The sequence below is a fragment of the Leptonotus elevatus genome, chromosome 16 (genome assembly GCF_054856555.1).
Source record: "Leptonotus elevatus isolate MCC_2025b chromosome 16, RoL_Lele_1.0, whole genome shotgun sequence".
Classification (NCBI taxonomy): Eukaryota; Metazoa; Chordata; class Actinopteri; order Syngnathiformes; family Syngnathidae; genus Leptonotus; species Leptonotus elevatus.
The window spans coordinates 5135245-5153616 of record NC_141254.1 but is presented as its reverse complement, the minus strand read 5'-3'; the positions used below and the strand labels follow the sequence as shown (position 1 = coordinate 5153616).

General features: G+C 39.1%; 1 protein-coding gene and 1 long non-coding RNA gene across 8 annotated transcripts in view; both read left to right on the top strand.

Annotated features, from left to right (window-relative positions):
• The window catches only part of auts2a (activator of transcription and developmental regulator AUTS2 a), a 385883-nt gene extending 381955 nt beyond the window's left edge, over positions 1-3928 (top strand). For all 7 annotated transcript variants that reach the window (XM_086097994.1, XM_086097993.1, XM_086097990.1 and 4 more), the window contains one exon: positions 533-3928. In XM_086097994.1, the coding sequence (XP_085954120.1) occupies positions 533-1760 (1228 nt within the window). In that variant the 3' untranslated portion in view covers positions 1761-3928. The remainder of the gene's footprint in view (positions 1-532) is intronic.
• Positions 3929-9046: 5118 nt separating this feature from the next.
• LOC147160442 (uncharacterized) lies at positions 9047-16140 on the top strand. Its single transcript, XR_015097363.1, has 3 exons — positions 9047-9228; positions 12869-12971; positions 16015-16140. It is a non-coding gene; the product is annotated as an uncharacterized LOC147160442 (long non-coding RNA).
• The last annotated feature ends 2232 nt before the right edge of the window (positions 16141-18372 follow it).

The window sequence follows — 18372 nt, the reverse complement described above, 5'->3', positions numbered from 1 at the left end:
TATTTACTCTTATAGTATTGCAAAGCATTTATTTAGCGGTATAACCTTGTTTGAATTGTGTAAATTGAAGTTATCTGAAGAGCGCAGAGCACCGTGAGAAAAAGCAGGGCTCAGGCTCCTGCAGCTGCAAAACAGGAACTGTGCCCTTATCACAAGATAGCGGCTGAAACAGTTTGCGGATGAACTGTTGAACTTTGGCTGCCTTTAGCGCTGAAAAAAAACATGTCTGTATTATTATCTGCGCAATGACTCATATCCGTGATGGTTGCTGCTGTGTGTACCCCCAACCTTTAGAGCAGCAAAAACTATGTGACCAGGTGCCGCCCTAAAAAAAATAAAAAGAGAGCTTGACAGAATGTGCTTCAGAGCGGTAGGAGATTGTAACTGAGCACATCTCTGTCCGTTCTCCTCGCGAGCAAAACGAATCTAAGTCTCTTGTATTCCTTCCTTGTCTGTTTATTAAATGTTCTAGGTTGATTGAACCTAACAGTCTACATGGTCATAATAATGAAATCTGTTTTTTGTGTTCAAGGGAATCTGTGGAGAAACGTCACCCGAGCCACGCCTCCCCGGTCCCAGTGAACCCCATCGGTCTTCTCGGTCACAATCGTCCCCCTGAGCACCATCGGAACCACCTGCCCCCTTCCTCCGGAGACCCTCAGAGAGACAAGGAGAACAAGGCCAAAGACAGAGAAAGGGAAATCGTAGACTCTTGGAAAGACGGCAGCACGGACGACCACAAGCTCAAAGACAACCAACACAGCGAGAAGGACGCGCCGGCGATCCACGACGGGAGAGTATCAGAGGACAAAGTGTCCAACAGGGGCACGGCCTCGCCTTACATCAGACAGACGAGCCTGGAGCGTCCCAACGGTGGCCTGAGCAGGGAGCTTGCGGAGAAGAAAGGAGAGCTTCCGTTTGAGAACAAGAAGAACAGTGACGTGAAAGTGAAAGAAGAGCGAAAGGAGGACCAAGAGGGAGCGACGGAGAAAAGCAGCGAGCACCCTTTGGTGTCGTCGGCGCCCAACCACCACCCTCCCTCCTCAATGCCGATGCCCATGGGCATGGCAGGGGTTCATCCGATCAACAACATGAGCAGTCTTGAGAGAACTCGAGTGGTGGCGCCCTTCATGGGTATCAGCCCAATCCCGGGCGCCGAACGCTTCCCCTACCCCGCCTTCCACTGGGACCCAATGAGGGACCCTTACAGGGGATTGGATATTCACCGACGGGACCCCCTGGCTCGGGATCTGTTGCTCAGGAACGATTCCCTCCACCGTCTGACGGCTCCACGCCTTTACGAGGTCGAGCGTTCCTACAGGGAGCGCGAGCCTCACGATTTCAACCGCGACCACGTGCATTCTCTCGCCTTGGAGCAGAGGAGAGAGCACGAGCGCGCACAGTTGGAGGAACGCGAGCGCCTCCTCAGAGAGGACTACGAGCATGGGCGCATCCACCCCGCCATGCACCACCCGGCCCTTGACGGACACCTACCCCACCACGCCCAGGGCCTCATGGCCCCGGGACTACCGGGCATGCACTACTCCAGGGTCAGCCCCTCGGCGGCCGCTGCCGCCGCCGCAGCGGCCGCTGCTCATCAGAACAGTATTCTGAATAAACCTCCGCCCACCGCCTCCCTTAGCGCCCCGCCCCCACTCATCCCCACGCTGGGCGCCAGACCAGGCTCACCTAGACGGACTGCTCCCCTGGCCACTGATATCAGAGACAGACCTCCTCACAAGGACATCGAGGCACGGTGAGCTGAGCCTCACCTCGCTGACGCTTAACTCCCACCCAGCACTTAGCTTTGGGCAAAGCAAGACTGTAACATAGCTGTGAATAACTTATGTGGGCCCACACAAGGAGTCGATTTTCTCAAGACAATAATCACAGAAACTTTTGCTTTTCCAGACCTTTTTTTCCAATGTTGCTCCAGCTTTGTGTGTGTGTGTGGGTGTCCAGTCTTTCTATTGTATAGCAAAGTGGAGTGCGATTTTGGAATGTACAGATACTTTAGCACTGACAGACAGCAAAGTGTGTAGATAAAATGTACAGTCACTGTGCTCGCTTTGTATGGATTATGGTACAAATATGCAAAAGGGTGATTTGAAAGCTTTACTTTGGACAAATGTACATAAAGAAGTATTTAGGCAGTGATTCAGAATGTGCTTTTGCAAAAAAAAAAAAGTTTTGGATTGGCACAGCAGATTAGCATTGTACCATAGAACCATCTTCTACTATGCAACAAGTCTGGCCTCCCTCCGTCACCAATGCTCTTTACCAATAAAGGTCAAAAACGCTGTATTCTCTCCACAACTTGACCATACTTTTCAAATTGTTTGCTTAATGTAGACAGATGAAAGCTTTAAATCAGTGGTTCTTAACCTTGATCATTGGCTGCAGGTGATCGTGCTACATTGCTTAGCCTACCTGTGTTGCAGGGAATTTGGTGAGCTCAGTTGTCGACTTGTGGCCGTTGTGATGATACATTGTGTGATTTCTTTATTATTTGAATCCCTTCACATTATGTCGAGCAAAAAAAGAAAGTGGTTGGACGAATATGTGCAATATGAATTGATATAACGGAACTCATGGTGTTCCACAGGCTTCAATTCTAAGGCTTCTGCTGTTTTCATTGTATCCTGGGTTCCAGCTTAAGAAAACAGTGGTGGCTGTTTTAAAGTGCTTTATAAATATATAGTTGAGCAATTCTAGTCAAGCACAATTAGCGATTTAGCAAAAATAAAAACTTCCTTAAAGCTGCAATATGGAACTTTTTTCCCCAAAATAACTTTACAATAAGCTTTTTATTTGACCATTTACGACTGAAATGCCTCCTATTTAGTAGATTAACACCTTACCTGTTCACAATGGGTACTCCTGCAAGCCTCTGGCCGATAGTTTTCAGACTGGATTCGGGTTAGAATTCCCCGCGCCCTGTCTGCGGATGTGACGTAATGTGCGCGGTATGCGTGTGAAGAACGGTATGTGCAGTTTCATTTTTCGTCAGCAGGTGGCAGTAGCAATTCGAAATGGAATATTCTACGTTCAGTAGCTTTAAGCTGCATGGAAATGCGGAATACAAGAACGCAACATTTTCTGAATATAAGGTGAAGCGAGCCAAATTTGAAGAAAAGGCTACTTTCCTGTTCATTTTGTTCATCAGTAAAACCAATTTGAAAAAAAATATGTATTTTTCAAGAAAGAAGGGTTCGGTGAATGCGCATAGGAAACTGGTAGGGTTCAGTACCTCCAACAAGGTCAAGAACCACTGCTTTAAATCAATTATGTTGTTTTCAGAATCACTTGGTACTTAAAGACAATCCAAGAGACTATATTGTATTTAAAGAAGATTCTGTATGAAAGAACAGGCAGCACAAATGTGAAGACCATCTTGAATTCACTCGACTGCCTTTTGGTCATGTTGTGGGAGAAAACATCATTGTAAAAACAAACGGAGCAATTTGCTCCAATGAAGGTGTGTAAAGTACACGTTTTGGAACTAGATTCTGTTGGTGTATTCAAAGTGCTTTCTTCAGTTGTGGTACCTACAAAATCAAAAGACAAAAAAAGATAACTATGGACATTTTGTTTCAAACAAGCAGAGATCTATTTTTAGTAGTCCACCGAAAGTTTAGTTGTGCGCTTCAAATTCGGTGAATATTTTGTGCAGTGTTATTTTAATTCAAGATAAAAATGTACACCAGAGCCATGGTGGTTAGTTGATGCGTATTGCAAAAAGATTGTTAAATGAGATTTGTTTTTGTTTTTTTGGGCTGTTAACATGTACAGGTGAAAAAAAATCTGAAAGTATTTGTAGATCATGTACAAAATTGTCAAAAAATTAAGTGACTGAATCTTCAGCATGCCGCTCATTTAAACATGTGTTATGTAAATTGTGCCATGTTATTAAAAAATGTGTACTGAATTTGTCTTAGGGATTTTAGACACATTGGTAATTATCTTTCTTCGACACAAATGCGCTTTCCGGCAGTACAGGAAGTGCTATCCACTTGTAGTGGATAGCACTTCCTGTACTGCCGGAAATTCACCAAAATAAAAGCACAGAACATAAAAATTACGACTCAAAAGATGAAGCATGGAGGGAACAGGATATTGACATTAGAAATCCAAAAGCTTATCAAATTAATAAGCAGAATTTTTTATGAGACTGTTACAATTCCTGCACTGAATGCTTTTCAAGCACTGGAAGTGTTCCTGACTGACAAAAAAAACGTGTTTTGGTGGAAGTAGAGGACGATACACATGGATTGGAAATTGTTGAAAGCTCACACTACTTTTTCTTCCTGGAAAAGTCTTTCAGGGTAGTGGAGGGGAAAGTCCAACTTTTAGTCAAAACACAGCCATCTTTTAACAAATACTGGCCGTGCGTGCACTGGACCCGCGGAGGGGTTATAGGAGGAAACTATAATGGTCTTACCGGGGGGGGGAAAGGAAGAGAATGGAGCAATAAAACTGGTATAGACTGTCAACAGCTGGATTATGTATCGTATAGTGATGAGACCTAAAATGATTGTCACCATTCATTGGTTAGTATTCGCCACAAAATCCCTCCTTTGCGCAAATCCCCGTGACGAATCACGGGCCCAGTACGCCCTTGCCGAGGTGCAAAGTTATTTTTTATCTTGGTCAACGTGACCCTGGACCAGCTCCCCAACAGGGAGGGAAATCAAGCATTGAAATCTCAGATGGCTAGAAAGACCGTTTAAAATTGTAAATATCTTTACTGTATTTAGCGTCTCAGAGTTTTTTTGTTTTGCGGCCTCAATAGTAAATATTGTGTTGATTGGGAATGTGGGTGAGAGGTGACCTGGTCAGCAGTCAATTGCAGCACACAAACGAGAAGGGAGATGCAAAGTCCACATAGGAGGGCCCGAGCCAAGATTCAAACTCATAACTTGTCGACTGTGAGGCAGGGTTATTTTTTTTTTGTATTACAAATGTTGGCTAAATTGTGATATGAAATTTTCATACCCTATCACATCTAGTCACAAGCCTTGGGTAGTGACCGAAAAGGACAATGTCATACGAAATTAGTTCTCACTGCAGGGTGCTTGGGCTCACATTTAGCGGTAGGACGAAGAGCTCGGTCATCCGGAAAGGTTGAGGACGAGGCGCCAGGTGAGGAGATGGCTCGTGCATTTATTCCAGATGCTGCGCTCCCTGATAAAGTGTTGAGGGCATGACTAATTAGGTGAGGGGCTCAAGGCACATCTAGGACACTTTAGAAGTCTTACTGCATGCGGAAAATAAAGTGCATGGATTATCTTCATGCTTCACTGCATGTGTGAAAGATGAAGCATTCAGACATGTTATTCCTATATTCAATTTAAGTGTATTTGTCCAATCACTTTTTTGTCTCCTTTCATATTTTTTATTATGATGCTAATCCAATTTCAGCATACTCAGAAAATTCATGCCTTCCAGAGTACCATTTGTCCTCATTTCACAATTTTTTTAAAAATTTGCACCCCCCCCCCCCAAAAAAAAATCCCAATCATTTTCAATGAGACATTCATCAAAAAACATAATTGCATTCCCCTTGGAAATTCTAATTATTCATCTCATTCAATTGACCTTGGGAAGGAATTTCCACCCCCCCCCCCCCAAAAAAAATCTGCCATAAAAAAAAAATCAAATTTTCCTAATTTTCAGTAATTAATTTTCTTTTTTTTAAATGCACAAATGCAATTTTGACAATTAAAAAAAACTAATAAATTTATATATTCTTTTATTCACTGATTCACACAACTCCAATTTCAACTTGAAAAATTCCTGCTATTCAAGACTACTATTTTTCTCATTCCAAAAATTCACATTTTTCACTAAAAATTCACTATGAGACAGTCAACTAAACAGATTCCAATTCTAATTCTTATTTGAAATGACTGAGAATGACTTCACTTCAACATGCCAAAAATTCCCATTCACCCAACAATTTAATACAAAAAAGTCCTCTAATTTTTCCTTTTTTTTTAACCAATTCAAATTTACAATTTTAAACTGTTCAGATTATCCTTACCGCTAGTTTTTTTCTTCCAAAATGTCAAAATAAAAGCCAAAAATACTTTGTTTTTTCTCCACATTCTCAACATTTTTTTGCCAGATTCAAAACCATTCCAACTTTAAATTGCATGTTCATCTTATCCCATGACATTATATATTCCATTACATTCAATACCATCCCATCATTCAATGTCATTCCCAAAAATATATATTCAGCCTCTCAAGCCTTCACATGCAATTTCTCCAGAATTTGCTAACTGTAAAAAAAAAAAATTGTTTAATGAGAAATTCTGCAATAGGAGAAGTAATGTAATAGTTAACAAAAGGAAATATATATTGTGCTTGTTCAAAAACTGAATATCATGCAATGACAGCCTTCAGATGCTTGTGGTTTGGAAAACAAGCATTATCGATCTATTTTTATCGTAAGAAACTTCAATACACTTCTCACGTTAGTTTAGTGTGTATTGTATTTAAAAATGCTTTCAAAACAGTAAGTAGTATTTTAAGTAGTAGTAGTTTTAACTCTTGACCACTTGGGGGTGACAGAGTGCCGTGAATACATACTTTTGACTTTGAGCATGCAGTCTATCTATCTATTGACCTTATTCCACTAACGAGATTTATTTATTTATTTTTTATGTATGATTGAGAATATTATAATAAAATAATGAATATGTTTTTAATTTGTGATTGCTTGATGGATGGATAGAGCCGGAAATATGTTGGCAAATTCTAAATCGTTTATAATTGTAAATAATGTAAATGTCACCTACATTCATATCAGTTCAGAATATAGAAATTATGTTGACTATATTCAAACTCTACAGTATTTCTGAAGCTATTTCCATACTAACCTTATCTAACCTCTGGCCAGCAAAATCCTAAATTGCCTCAACTGCTTTTGGGTGTCGCGACAAATCTTTTTTTTTTCCACAGACTTAAATGCAAGTTTAATGTTTCGAAGCTTCTTGCCTCTTCTGCTGCTGGCTCAGCTCCCGCCCGCTTTTCTTGCTCACATGGACAAAATGTAATAAAGCGGATTTGTGGGAGGAAAATAGTGTTAACCTCGACAAAGCTTGCAATTCACCGAGCAGTAACAGAAAAAGAGTCATGTCGATGAAAATGACATTTAGTCAGACAATTGATTTTCCACAAAGTAATGCAGTTCCTGATATTTTCAGTAGGATTTAGGAGACGAGAAAGACAACGGAGGAGTTTTGCTCCACGAGTGGTCCTCCATGCCTGCCAGTGAGGGATTAAATTCTACTACACACCAACTCATCAAAAGAACATTTTATGACTTTATTCATCAACCTTTCAAATAGTAAAATATCACTGGCTGTTATACGTTCCACAGGTCAGCTCAGAATGCTTTTTGTTTAATAAGAAATAGAATTGCTTTACACAACACGTCATCACTGTACTACATCTTTATAGATTGCCCCTAGATGTTAAAATATCATTATTCAAGAATAGATAGCAAAAATGATTTTTTATTTTGTATTTTTTATTTTAATGACTTGACTGAGGAATTCCAGTCATTCCAGTTTAGCAGCTCACAGAGATGTGTTGTGCTGAAAACAACATTAGAGTTGTGTGTTTGAAAGCACAACATTTTCACAAAGGTGAGGCGGGGCGAATCCATGCATCAATATTGAAACAGCTGACTGCTGTCGTGACTACTAACAATGTTTAATTACAGAAAGTTAAGGCATTTTCACTTAAACAATACAAACAGAACGACATGAACCAGACTTAAAAAAAAACTAACAAACCAAAAAACAACATGTAAACTTAAGAAATTAATGTAATGGTATGAAATAATAAACATACTGTGGAGCAATTGTGATTGTGGTTCAATTGTAGTCTCGTACGTAACCCCATTAATCATTTTCTGGGGATGGTCAGGTCAGAGTTTAAGCAGTGGTGCACTTTTTTTAAGAATAGAAAAAAAGGGAAAAAAGAGGAAAGTGGGGGGGGGGCAGTCTAGCCTTGAGACTAATGTTAGGCAAAGTCAATGTTGTTTCAGCTAAAGTCAAACCAAGCTATCAAGTAATAATCTCAATTGTCTTTGCAAATATTTAGGTGGTGAGAGCTGTTTGAATTGTGTTTATAACGACCACTTTGCCACTGAATCCAAGGTTCCTATATGTCTAATTATTATATATATCTATAAATATAATGCTATACATATGTAAATACCGCATTGTGACGCCCCTTTTCATTCCATATTAATTATTCTAACGAACTAAGTGTGTTGTGTGCTCCGGTGTGGCCCATTCAGTTTGGCACGCTTGTGTCCGAGTGTTGGTAAACGCAACACGCGTCTCGCGGTGGGGGGATGGAATTATGTTACCAATATTATGTTCGTCATCATCATCATCATCAATCTATCTATTAATCTATCTATCTATCTATATATTTTTTCTGTAGACAGTTATGTTAATAAATATGTCATGTTTTCAGCTAGTGCTACGGTTAACACCGTTTTTGTTTTTTACCAGCCTAAATTCTGCATTCTGTTTTTCTTGTTTGTTAAGTATTTTGTACTGTATGTTCATATGAGTGCATGTTTTGTCAATTGTTGGTAGGCACAGTTGGCTCGCAGTTCTGAGGTACTTCCTGGTTAAAATCTCAGCTCTGGCCGTCCTGCATAGAGTTTGTCTGTTCTAAACCTTTTTTTCTCTTTTGCATTCCAAAACCATTCCTGTTTGGTACTTTGAATCGTTAATGGGCGGCGTGTGATTGGTTATTTTTCTATATGTGCACTGTGATTGGCTGGTGGTAACCAACCCAAGATGGATGGAGGGCTTTCTCCGTTAAGATATATTTTCAAGTTTCCTTAAGTCTGTTTGTTTATTTTTTATATTTAATTATCTATTTTTTTCTTTTTCTTTTTAAATACCGTCCTGTCGTTGCTTCTTTCCTTTTTTCCCTACTCTAATTGTACTTCTCATTTTGAACACCAGGTGGCAGGAGCGCACGACGTAGGCGAGACAGTCAGTGGCAAAGAACGTCAGTGACTTTTCCAGCAGGTAGGACTGTCATGTCACCTGACCTGAGGAGAACCAGCCTGACTGGTTGACTTCCTGTGACCCATCAGCGTAATGCTCGCTATTCGCCTGAACTGACAGAACCGCGCACATGTGGTCCGACTGGAAGAACAGACACTCCTCTTTATTGTGTTTCGACTCAAAGGTAGGGGGAAAAAAAGCCTTGAATTCTCGCAGCCTCACATGTGTTTACTTTTAAGACGTCATCTGTCTAAGCTGTCACACCCGACGCTGCATCACATTATATGAGCAAACAAGAACATCTGATGCTCGGCTGGCAATGTAAACAAAACCTGCATCATGCAAAGAATCCTTGGATAAATACGTATAGTTTACCACCATAACAGTTAGCATGCATCAGCAACACGCTGCCAGTTAGTTTGGAGGGAGAGGGGGGGGGGGGGGCAATTATGAGAGAATGCCTGGAGTACAGCCCACCCCTGCTGACAATAAGGCTAATCACATCCAAACAAATGCGCTCCTAAAAACACTTTCAAGTGTATAAATGCATCCCATTCTCCGCAGGAAAATTCCCCTGATGTTTATAACACACACGCACAACACGCACTCACAAAACAAGAATAGCGTTTCTGGTTCCCCTATAGCCGGATTACGCTTAGGCCTCTCAAGCGGAGTTCATCGTTAGTTGAATTGTTAAGAAGGGGTAGAACATCTGAGGCAGAGGCTAGGGTGGAGGATTGGGGGGGATTCTGGGAAAGAATGAGATGGGTGGGGGGGGGGGGGGCTGGGGTTGGGGTTATCACAAATCCCCTGCTGAACCCAAGCAACTGTACAGCACATACAGTATGAAAAAATCTATTACAATGATGAGTGGACAAGAACAAGAAACATGTCATCACAAATCAGCGCGGAGGAGAAGTTAAGCGTCAGATAAGCCGTTATCTATTGGCCGTCAGCACACTGGAAACATACTGTGACGGACAACTGGGGAGACAAACACTTTCTTCCAGAATGAGAATTCCCAGATTCCTTTTTTGATCCTCCCACATGGCTGTTTGTTGATGTAGCGCATTTTGCTCAACGTTTAGCAGGGAGGACTGGCTCTCGTCACGTCTCGCTACATGAAAAGATTTCACTGCTCATGAAGCATCACAATCACTGCAAGTGAAAATATGCAGATGCTCTCCTCCTTGCAGCCATAACTGCTTCCACTCTTGTGTTAGCACTTTTACAACAAGGTGTGAGATTTGTGTTTAGTCGTCCAGAAGAACTTCTGTGAAGTCTCAATCGCGAAGTCGTTTTTCAAGTTCATCCCAAAGGTGCTTGATGGGGTTAAGGTCAGGGCCCTGAGTTTCTTCCACAAAAACTCACTCAAGTTTTCAAGCTGTGCGTCATACGTTTGGGTGAATTTGTAGGGTTCAACTGTTTTTTCCACCCCATGCATTTTCAATGGCCGTCAATTGCACGCAAATGCATTGCAAACGTTTTCCATGAAACCTCACTAGAGCAGACAACTATTCAAATAAAACGAATTGCTTGGATGTAGGTGATGAATATGCAGGCAAGGCTTTCATTGCACTGAATGCAAGAGACTCTTACTTGGAGGAAAGGAGTCATTTTGTGAAGTTTCAGATCTGATCGAATGGCCATCACATGTGGGGTCCCGCAAGGGTCGGTCCTTGGACCACTGTTGTTAAGTCTGTACAGTTAATGTTAATCTTGGCCATGTCACAAGATTTTTGTCCAAAAAGTGAAAGTTGTAATACGCCAGAAACTAAAACCTCAAAAAGGAAATCTGATTGACATATGTGATTAACTCATTCATTCCCAGCCATTTTCACTGAAGCAACCCCCTTTGTTCCCGGCTGTTTTACTGGATTTTGACTGATTTTGCAAGTCCCACTGAATATTGTGTTCTATTGCTATAAAAACATAGAACTTACCTAAAGAAAGATTCAAGTCTCTTCTTTCATCACAACAAAAAAGTATATATATGTATCTGTTTCCGTTTTGTAGCAATTAGCATTAGAATATAGCTAAGTTTCATCAATATTCACATTCCTGGTGAAAACAAAAAGAGCTTGTTGCAACATGTCCCTGGTCAATCTCTTATACTCTGCTGCCTCCTGCTAGGCGTTTTTTGTAATAACTACCATTACTTTAAGCAACCTTTTCAGAAGCTGCATCAAAGCCTTCTGTATGCTCTAGCATAATTTTATTTTATTTTATTTTATTTTTTACGTATAAATACGTTTTTGGGAGTTAAGGACTATGGGGAGAGATTTGCCTCAAAACTATTCACACAAATAAATTAGTGATTTTCACATTCACAAACATTTTCACGTGTTTTTCAGATCCACAAATACATCCGCGATTTTCACATGTCTTTTTTTAATTTTGTGTGTGCATTTTCCATGACTTTTGCTTGCAAGTTGTCAAAAGTGCGTTTGTGGATTGTTGTTATTTTTATTTTTGAGACAAACAAACATCACGCTGTTTCGAGATATTCACACACACACATAAGCTCTCAGATATTCACGTGTCTAAGGCCCGTTCCTCCGCTATCCACGGGGAGGCAGTGTTACTGTCTCCATTGAACAGGAACGAGTCAGTTTCTCGTTTAAAATTGGACATTGAAAAACAGAAATAATGTCTTTATCTGACCTTCCATTATGTGTTTATTTTGCACAAGTCGGGAAACAAAATGCGACCTTCGTTTGTTTTCCTTGAGCTTGTTTTGCTTTCACTCGAAAGACACTCTTCTTCTGCTGTTAAATTTTCTTCTTCTACGGCAATAACACATGAAAATCAAGAAAGTATTTGTGGTTCGTAAAAACACGTGAACATGACGAAAATGTTTGTGGATCTGAAAAACACGTGAAAATTACACATTTATTTGTGTGGATATTTTTTAGACCAACCTCTGCCCATAAAGGACAAAGTAAAAAAAAACGTATTTACACGTTTTTGGGTTTGAATGAGTTAAAGACGATATAGTGGGCCGTCGGTTTACAACAGAGTTGGAAAGCAGCGGCAATAAATAAACCAAATGTGTATGCATGTTGGAAAGCACAGTATTATGCTAACATAGTAGCAGCTAAAGTCATAATCACAGTAATTATAAATGTGAAAAAAATTAATATAAAACCATGAAATGGAAAAAGAGTAAATATGTCGGTAGCACCCCGCCCGTCCCATTCAAAACCTTAACATGTCGGGACAACCGAGAACCTTCTGTACGGTGTATGTGCAGTATATGTGAGGATGTCCTGAAACAAAAAGCAACCCTGAAACTACGTATCACTAGGTGGAAGAAAAGCAGAGGCGTGTCCTGTGTGTAGTTCAAGTGTTCTCACAGCTGTGACCTTCAGATACGCACGCACGGATCCAATGTGATAGGAGCAGATAATTATTGTTTATCACAGTAACCTTCTACTCATCATGCCCCGTAGGAAATTGTTGTTTTATGACACCTTGTTATCCTCCTCCTCTCAAACAAGGTATTACATGCATGTGCCCCAAATATGACCAGACAGTGAAATGCAGCTTCGTCCTACAGGTTTTCTCTCTCATTGCATTAGAGCCAAGCACACAGTTTGGTTAGTGACCTTCACCGACCTGCTGTAAGACGGGCCTCATTAGTTCCAACTTTCAGCTCAAACTGAGCAGACAAATGAGCTTTAATTACTGCAGCATTGCTTTGTTTATTTATTTATTTATTTATTTATTTATTTATTTAGCTGCTGTTATGAGAATGAGCTTGTGTGTACAAAGTTGACATTTGGTGTGCGAGTTCTGACCTTTTCAAACTGCTCTTGAGACAGAATCACTTCTGGGGGAGAGAGAGAGAGAGAGAGGAGTGAATTCATCCTGCAACAAATACTGAGAAATAAGACAGATAGCTCTTCGATGCATCTGATATTTGAGGTGAGCGCACAGTTCTGGTTAGGGGTTCAAATTAGGGGTGTCAGGTGATTCAACATTTTTTATCCTAATTAAATCGCATGACTTCAATAGTTACCTCAGGATTAATCACAAATTTTAAATCTGTTCTAAATATACACAATAAAATATTTTTTCATACTCTTGTTAACATAAATGTGGGGGGGGAAATGTTAAACTAATATAAATATGGCTGCATCTTTTCATCTTAATAATTCATAAAATTTAGCTAAAATTAAAAAGATGTACTGTAAAAAAAAAAAGTGTGATTGATTTGTGTTGGTCATTTTTTCTGCCACTAGATGGCATAATTGCATTTGTACGATGTGACAGCTCAATGCATTTTTCTTTTCATATTAAGAACCATCTAAACATTAACATTTGTTTAACTTGTGAAATTTTGCACATTTTTAAAATTGTAAAATACAGCTTGACCCCAGTCTTCACAAATATAGGCATTATTATTCAATTTATGACTGCTAAATTTTGACAAGGACGTGTCTGCTGCGTCATGGCTGGAATTCCCCCAGTACAGGCATTCCAAGTAATGCCTGTCCTGTGCGCAAAAAATAATAATTAGTGGCGTTAAAAGAACTTTAAATTAACACTGATTTTGACACCCTTAGTTCAAATACATAATAAATTTTACTTAACTGCATTGGGTGATCGTTTAGTAATCAAATTTCTCTTTCATTAGTTTCTCGTAAATTTTCAGCAAGCACAGGCGTGTCTAGCTCCTTTTTGGAGGGTGCTCAGGCACCCTTAAAGTGAATCCAAGGACCCCCAAAATTTGTAACTAATTACAAGTGTTAAAAACAAACAGTATTTGGCTGAAATGTAATATTTTTACAAGAAAATACTGTAACACTCTCCTTTCGCCTCAAAAATGGTTTAATCCTGCACCGACCAAATGCACCATCGGTCAGACGTGCAACTGTCAGCACCCTTACATTTCTGAATGACATCTCCCCCGAATATAAGTCACAGCAGTTTATCCAATCAAACTTAAGATATTCAGATATTCAGATATTTCAGTTGTCTCAACACAAACATGTTCCCCAGCCACATCAGCACAATATAATGAGATGGAACACAAGAGTTGTGTCACTGCATCTTACGATTGTGATTACCTTACTTAGGCCCAGCAGATCAGAAATCGTACTCATAATTGAGTCAAGTGCCAATCAACGCTGAGCGTTACTTTCTTTTAGGAAATGATGCTGCTTGCTTTGTATTGGAAATCATAGTTCAAAGCGTGTTATTCAATTTCACTCACTTGATCCACAATTTATTCATTCATGACAAATAATGTATCTTTTTTCATCTGAGCGACAAATAGTGACGGCAGAATAATTCAATGCTGTTCCACTAGATCAGTGGTGAGCAACCTTTCCTGTCAAAAGAGCCATTTTAGGCCAAATAACCAAAAATGTGTAAGGAGCCGCAAAACATTTGAATATTGTGATGAAAGAAATGGTGTGTTAGGGTTAGTCAAATGTACTGACGGCCCAAGAGCTGCACCACAACACAAAAATATACAATACAATACTTGACATACATTTTCTTCTACCTTTCGTCTTTGGATTTTGTGTGTCAATTTTCATAAATTTTTAGACTTTTCTGCCTTTGTTAAATTTCTGACATTTTGGGGGAATTTTATGGATATATTATGTTAATTTTTTGCCTCTATTCTTCCTTTTTTGGACATTTTATGGCTATTTTTTCAGCTTTTTTTGCTAGCCAGTTTCTGACATTTAAGGCGATTTTGCGGACATTTTATAGATGTCTTCTTTTGTTTATGGACATTTTATAGTTACTATCAAGTTGTTTGTTTTCCTCATGCAATATCCCCACTTGAAAGGGATCAACTATCTACTCGAATGACCAGGCAGCTTTCTTTTTTTTCCTCTCTTTCAAGCCAACCATTCGCCATTAAGTGAAAAACCTTAAAACGAAACACCCAAAAATACAGATTAAGTTGCACACACACAATACCTATAAGTTACCTTAATTTAACTGTACTCAACCAATTCCTCTATATTTAAATGCATGATTTTCTTTAACCTGAATCACATTTTTATTGCTAGATTCAATTACAGACACATTTACACAAACCGTAATCTATACTAATGCTCAAACAGTGAATGAATTATGTAAATATAAAATGAAAAAACAACAACAACAACAACACTATATTTCGATTAAATTGATCCTGTGAATAACATTTACACCAAACATTTTAAGATTGAAAACCAATGAATACCAAATGCCACTCTCACTTTTAACATACAATCCCATCACATTGCGTTTTATCAAAGATAAACAATAGCTAGTCAGACAAACAACTTGCTGATTCAAATGTCTCTAAACGCAGTCTTAGCGGCTGCCTCTCCGGTGTTTGTAGAGTAGTTTGTCCGTGAGCATGAGAGTTCAGACCAGAAGACAAGCGCCCTTTCTCTGCTGCTGCCTGATGTTTGATTTCAAATTAGTTCCACCTGTGACAGGTGTTGCCTGTAAAAGGTCAGGCAGTGTGCTTGTCCTTCCAGGTCACTGTCGTTCCCTGGCCATTTTTGTAGTTCTTTCAATAGCCCTTTGTCAACTGTCAGTTATCTTTTGAATTGAGTTTTATTTTCTGCCTTTTTTCCCTTAAAAAAAATCTGACTTTTTTGGCAATCCCATAAATATTTTATGATCATTTTCTGCCTTTCTTTTGTTTTTGGACATTTTAGGTTACTTTTTGAACATTTTCTTTTCTGTCTTTTTTCTTCACTTCTCTGACATTTTTGGCAATTCTGTGGACATTTATGGTAAACTTCTTCTTTTCCACTTCATTTTTGGAAATTTTTTGGTAATTAAAAAATTTGAGTATTGAGTAAATTTGAGTATTTAATTGTTCTTTAAAAATATATTTAAGTCATAAATTCTTTTGAAGAATATTTTATCTACAAAATACAAATAAATGTTTTTTTAAAGTATATTTATTTTATTTTATTTATTCATTATTTTTATTTATTTATTTATTTATTAGATATCCATGGGGAGCCACAGGAGCGGGACTAAAGAGCCATATGTGGCTCCAGAGCCGCAGGTTGCAGACCTCTGCACTAGATGGAAGAAGGTACATTTGTTAACCTTAGTGTCCATTTTTGCCTGCAATCAACTGTAAAAGGGCCATCTATGTGTAAGTGGTATTAAAAAAAAGAAAAAAGGAAGAAAAAGAAAAATGTCGATAGTTCAATGTGTACCAAATGCTGCGGCCATGTTCTGCTAATAAACTATTCTCACCGCCCTATCCCATAGCCCAGGCACATGAAGAATACAGATAATTGTTACATGTAAGACAGCACAGCAAGATGAAATTCAACAGTCAAGAAAATGTTCAGCAGAAAAACACAAACTCAAAGCTTGTAAGCAATAATTAACAGTCCCTCAGACCACCTCCTTTTTCATGGCGAATCCTCTAAACGATCATCAAACTTTGATGCCACACATCAGATGGTGTAGTCAAAAAAGCTTCACAATTGCTCTACGCCCATCTGCCTACTATTCCCTAGTAGGAGATTGCTGTATAACACTGTGTATATATCTAGTCGGAATTTCAATTTCAATCATCTCAAATTTGATCACAGTATAAACGGCTTTATCTATCTATTTGGCTGGTTGCCCAGTATCTTTATAAATCTATATTTTTGGTTTGATGACCTTTTGGTCAGTTATTTGCTGGCAATACCAATAATTAGGGATCCATTCCATTTGAAGGCACTTTAATGCAAAAATAAATGTCTAAATTTGACACAGAACAGGACAGTGTTGTTCAAAAAATTTTAATGAGTTAAACAATCGCCAAATATTGAGTCGGCTCCATCTGGTGTGGCGACTTTTCACTGTACTCAACCGCGTTCCCATTGTGTTTACACCGAAAGTTATTCACGTATGCTCTAATGTAGAGTGACCATATTCCCATTTCCAAAAAAGAGGACTGTTGCCCCTGCCTTGAAATTGTGGTACCAATCGCAGTTACACAGTATACTTCACCTCCTATAAGTCACGTAATACCAACCGGACATTTTCATGTATTTATAAAAAACCCGGACACCCAAACAGGACATAAGAAAATGGTCTGTCCTCCCAAAAGGATTGGTCACCCTATCTAATGTAACACGGACATTCTTGCATCTTCTGTACCTTCGGCTTGTGCATTTCTGATTTGTGAATTAGAGGCGAAGAATCTTTTGTTATTTTGAAATCAAGTTAGCTAGTTCTCTGACCGCGCTATTCACTAGCGCTAGCATGCTTACTACTACAACAACATTGTTGACTCATCACTTCTTATTTTCGTACACTTTGACTACAATTTCAACTTTTGGACTTCTGGGAAAGGAAAACAGATACCTTAAGGAGGGTATTTGGAGAAATCTCAAAATCAAAACTTTTGACCACTTAGGTCTATTTTTAGCCTGAGCTAGCCATGGCTAGCAGGGCTTATAGCCTATATCACGATCGGATTAAAGTGAAAAGCATTTTAACCAACTTACAATAACACTTAATTAAAATGGTCAGAACACACTTTGGTAGACTTTGTCGGTTGAGAATCCTCTTGATTTATACTTGCAATTCTCTATGTTCACATTTGACATTCCGTGTATCCATAAAGGGCACACAATCAAAAAACTATAATGAGCTTGCCACATAAGACGGTAAAGTTGCCAAATGTGAGAAAATGTCAACAAAAATTCTCACTTAGTTCATTTTAATTCATAATGACTGAAAATGTTTTAAATATGTTTAGTATGGTATTGGATTTTAAATAAAAAAGAAAAAATCTAATGGTGGCCTAAAGCTTTAGCACAGTTTTGCATAAATCCCATTTTGTGCTGCAGATGATAATATGTCCTGGCAGGCTGCTGCTTTAACTGCTATTGTTAGAACATTAGTGTTCTTTAAAAATTGTTATGGCAGCGTTCCATCTCTAATAGTAATGCTTGTAATATGCAGTATTTTTATATCATCAAATGACAGCAGTGTCATTTTCATGGCCATTATTTGTGGTGCACTATAATGGATAACACCTTCCTGTTATTTAATCTATTCGTCGTAACCTTTATGAATATTATTTCCAGGCCCCGCTCGGCGGCGCAGTCTCGGAAAGGTAATTGGAATCTATATTGTGTCCTGTGTGAGTTCTATTACACTGGTCAGTACAAACCTCTTCCCAAGGACTTTAATCATACATACAACCTAAACGAGTGATTTCTGGAGTAAGTAACAAGCATTTCCGATTTCCCATTGGGGAGCCACTATGAAATTTTTCGTGCCCGTGATGTTAAGAGAGCTGCGAGCAGGGGAGGTTTCAAGTCTGTGAAGGTGGCCTAGGCCAGGGTACGTG